This window comes from Palaemon carinicauda, chromosome 32, assembly GCF_036898095.1.
Source record: "Palaemon carinicauda isolate YSFRI2023 chromosome 32, ASM3689809v2, whole genome shotgun sequence".
NCBI classification, from domain to species: Eukaryota; Metazoa; Arthropoda; class Malacostraca; order Decapoda; family Palaemonidae; genus Palaemon; species Palaemon carinicauda.
In genome coordinates this window covers 11052001-11054500 of record NC_090756.1, presented here as the reverse complement: position 1 = coordinate 11054500, position 2500 = coordinate 11052001, and the positions used below count along the sequence as shown (strand labels likewise).

The 2500-nt window shown below is 37.0% G+C and overlaps 1 protein-coding gene across 1 annotated transcript in view; it reads right to left on the bottom strand.

The window, feature by feature from the left end:
• The window catches only part of LOC137625472 (putative neural-cadherin 2), a 78658-nt gene that overhangs the window by 67881 nt on the left and 8277 nt on the right, over positions 1–2500 (bottom strand). Inside the window, exon 2 of the mRNA XM_068356383.1 lies at positions 449–613. Within this exon, the coding sequence (XP_068212484.1) occupies positions 449–613 (165 nt within the window). The remainder of the gene's footprint in view (positions 1–448; positions 614–2500) is intronic.

Here is a 2500-nt window from a genome sequence, read left to right as displayed (position 1 = left end):
TGAATAATGTTTAGAAATTATTTCTGGATTTCAAAACATTATATTACTAAATATAACTAGATGTTATGTACATGCATCTCTTATATACCTCTGAAAGTTATTTCTGAATTCAAAAACATTATATCCCTGAATATAATTAGATATCATGTACGTGTTATGGTTATTTACCAAAGAAAATTATTTTCAGCCTTAGCATATGTGCTATGATTGGGGTTTGTTGAATTATGAATTCCTTATCAGCAAGGAAAAACTAACTCCTATATTTGATGTCAGTCTATATATTAATAGAAAAACTTAAACTTTGAAGAAAAATAAAAAAAAAAAAAAACCTTCGCCAAACTTACATTAGCAATATTGGGGGATATTCACATCTCAATAGATCATACAACTACCTATTCAAGACAAATTTTCCGAGGGAACACAGAAGGAAAAAGAGAGTTCCACCTACCGTGAGTATAGTCTTTGGCAGATGTCTATCGTCCTCTTCTGTGATCTGGGTTTCGTGAAGCGCCCTTGGGAAGAGGGGGGCGTGGTCGTTGTCATCCAGGACTCTAATGTCAATCTTGGCTTCGCTGGTCGCCTCCCCGGCTCTCACTTCCACCACCAGGTGATACTGAGGGAATTTAAAGAAAGGCAAAGTTGAGTTAAAGGTCTTCGAACACCAGGTGATACTATGGGATTCAAAGACAGGGAAAGATGAAGGGGATTTATGAAAAAGAAAAAGAAAAAAGGAAGCTTGAATTCATTGTCTTTGAATGCCAGGTAATCCTGGGGGAATTTAATGAAAGGGACACTTGAATCCACTGTCTTCGAATACCAGGTAATCCTGAGGGAATTCAATGAAAGGGACACTTGAATTCACTGTCTTCGAATACCAGGTAATCCTGAGGGAATTTAATGAAAGGGACACTTGAATTCACTGTCTTCGAATACCAGGTAATCCAGAGGGAATTTAATGAAAGGGACACTTCAATTCACTGTCTTCGAATACCAGGTAATCCTGAGGGAATTTAATGAAAGGGACACTTGAATTCATTGTCTTCGAATACCAGGTAATCCTGAGGGAATTTAATGAAAGGGACACTTCAATTCACTGTCTTCGAATACCAGGTAATCCTGAGGGAATTTAATGAAAGGGACACTTGAATTCACTGTCTTCGAATACCAGGTAATCCTGAGGGAATTTAATGAAAGGGACACTTGAATTCACTGTCTTCGAATACCAAGTAATTCTGAGGGAATTTAATGAAAGGGACACTTGAATTCATTGTCTTCGAATACCAGGTAATCCTGAAGGAATTTAATGAAAGGGGACACTTCAATTCACTGTCTTCTAATACCAGGTGATACTAAGGAGATTTAACTTAAGGGGAAGTTGAATTCATAGTTTTCGAACACCAGGTGATACTTGAGGAAATTAAAGTTAGAGAAAGACAAAATATGCTGAGGGAAGTTATAAAGAAAAGGAAACTTGAATTAACTGTCTTCGAATACCAGGTGATACTAAGGGAATTTAAAAAAAAAAAAAAAAAGGAAAGTTGATTTCAAGGTCTTCACATTCGAACACCCAGGTGATACTGAGGAAAGTTAAAAAAAGGGAAAGTTGATTTAAAGATCTTCGCATTCGAAAACCAGGTGATACTAAGAGGATTTAAAAAAGAGGAAAGTTGATTTAAAGATCTTCAAACACCAGGTGATACTATGGGATTTAAAAAAGAAGGATAGTTGAATTCATGGTTTTCGACTACCAGGTGATACTCAGGGAATTTAAAGAAAGGGGAAGTTGAATTCATGGTTTTCGACTACCAGGTGATACTCAGGGAATTTAAAGAAAGGGGGAGTTGAATTCATGGTTTTCGACTACCCGGTGATACTCAGGGAATTTAAAGAAAGGGGAAGTTGAATTCATGGTTTTCGACTACCAGGTGATACTCAGGGAATTTAAAGAAAGGGGAAGTTGAATTCATGGTTTTCGACTACCAGGTGATACTCAGGGAATTTAAAGAAAGGGGAAGTTGAATTCATGGTTTTCGACTACCAGGTGATACTAAGGGAATTTAAAGAAAAGGGGAGTTGAATTCATGGTTTTCGACTACCAGGTGATTACTCAGGGAATTTAAAGAAATGGGGAGTTGAATTCATGGTTTTCGACTACCAGGTGATACTCAGGGAATTTAAAGAAAGGGGAAGTTGAATTCATGGTTTTCGACTACCAGGTGATACTATGGGAATTTAAAGAAGGGGGAAGTTGAATTCATGGTTTTCGACTACCAGGTGATACTAGGGGAATTTAATGAAAGGGGAAAGTTTGATTTAAAGGTCTTCGACCCACCAGGTGATACTGAGGGAGCTTGAAAAAAAAAAAGGAAAATTGAATTGATGGCCTTTGAACACCAGGTGATACTTAGGGAATTTAAAGTTAGGGAAAGAAGAATTATACCGAGGGAATTTATAAAAGAATGGGACACTTGAATTCACTGTCATTGAATACTAGGTGATA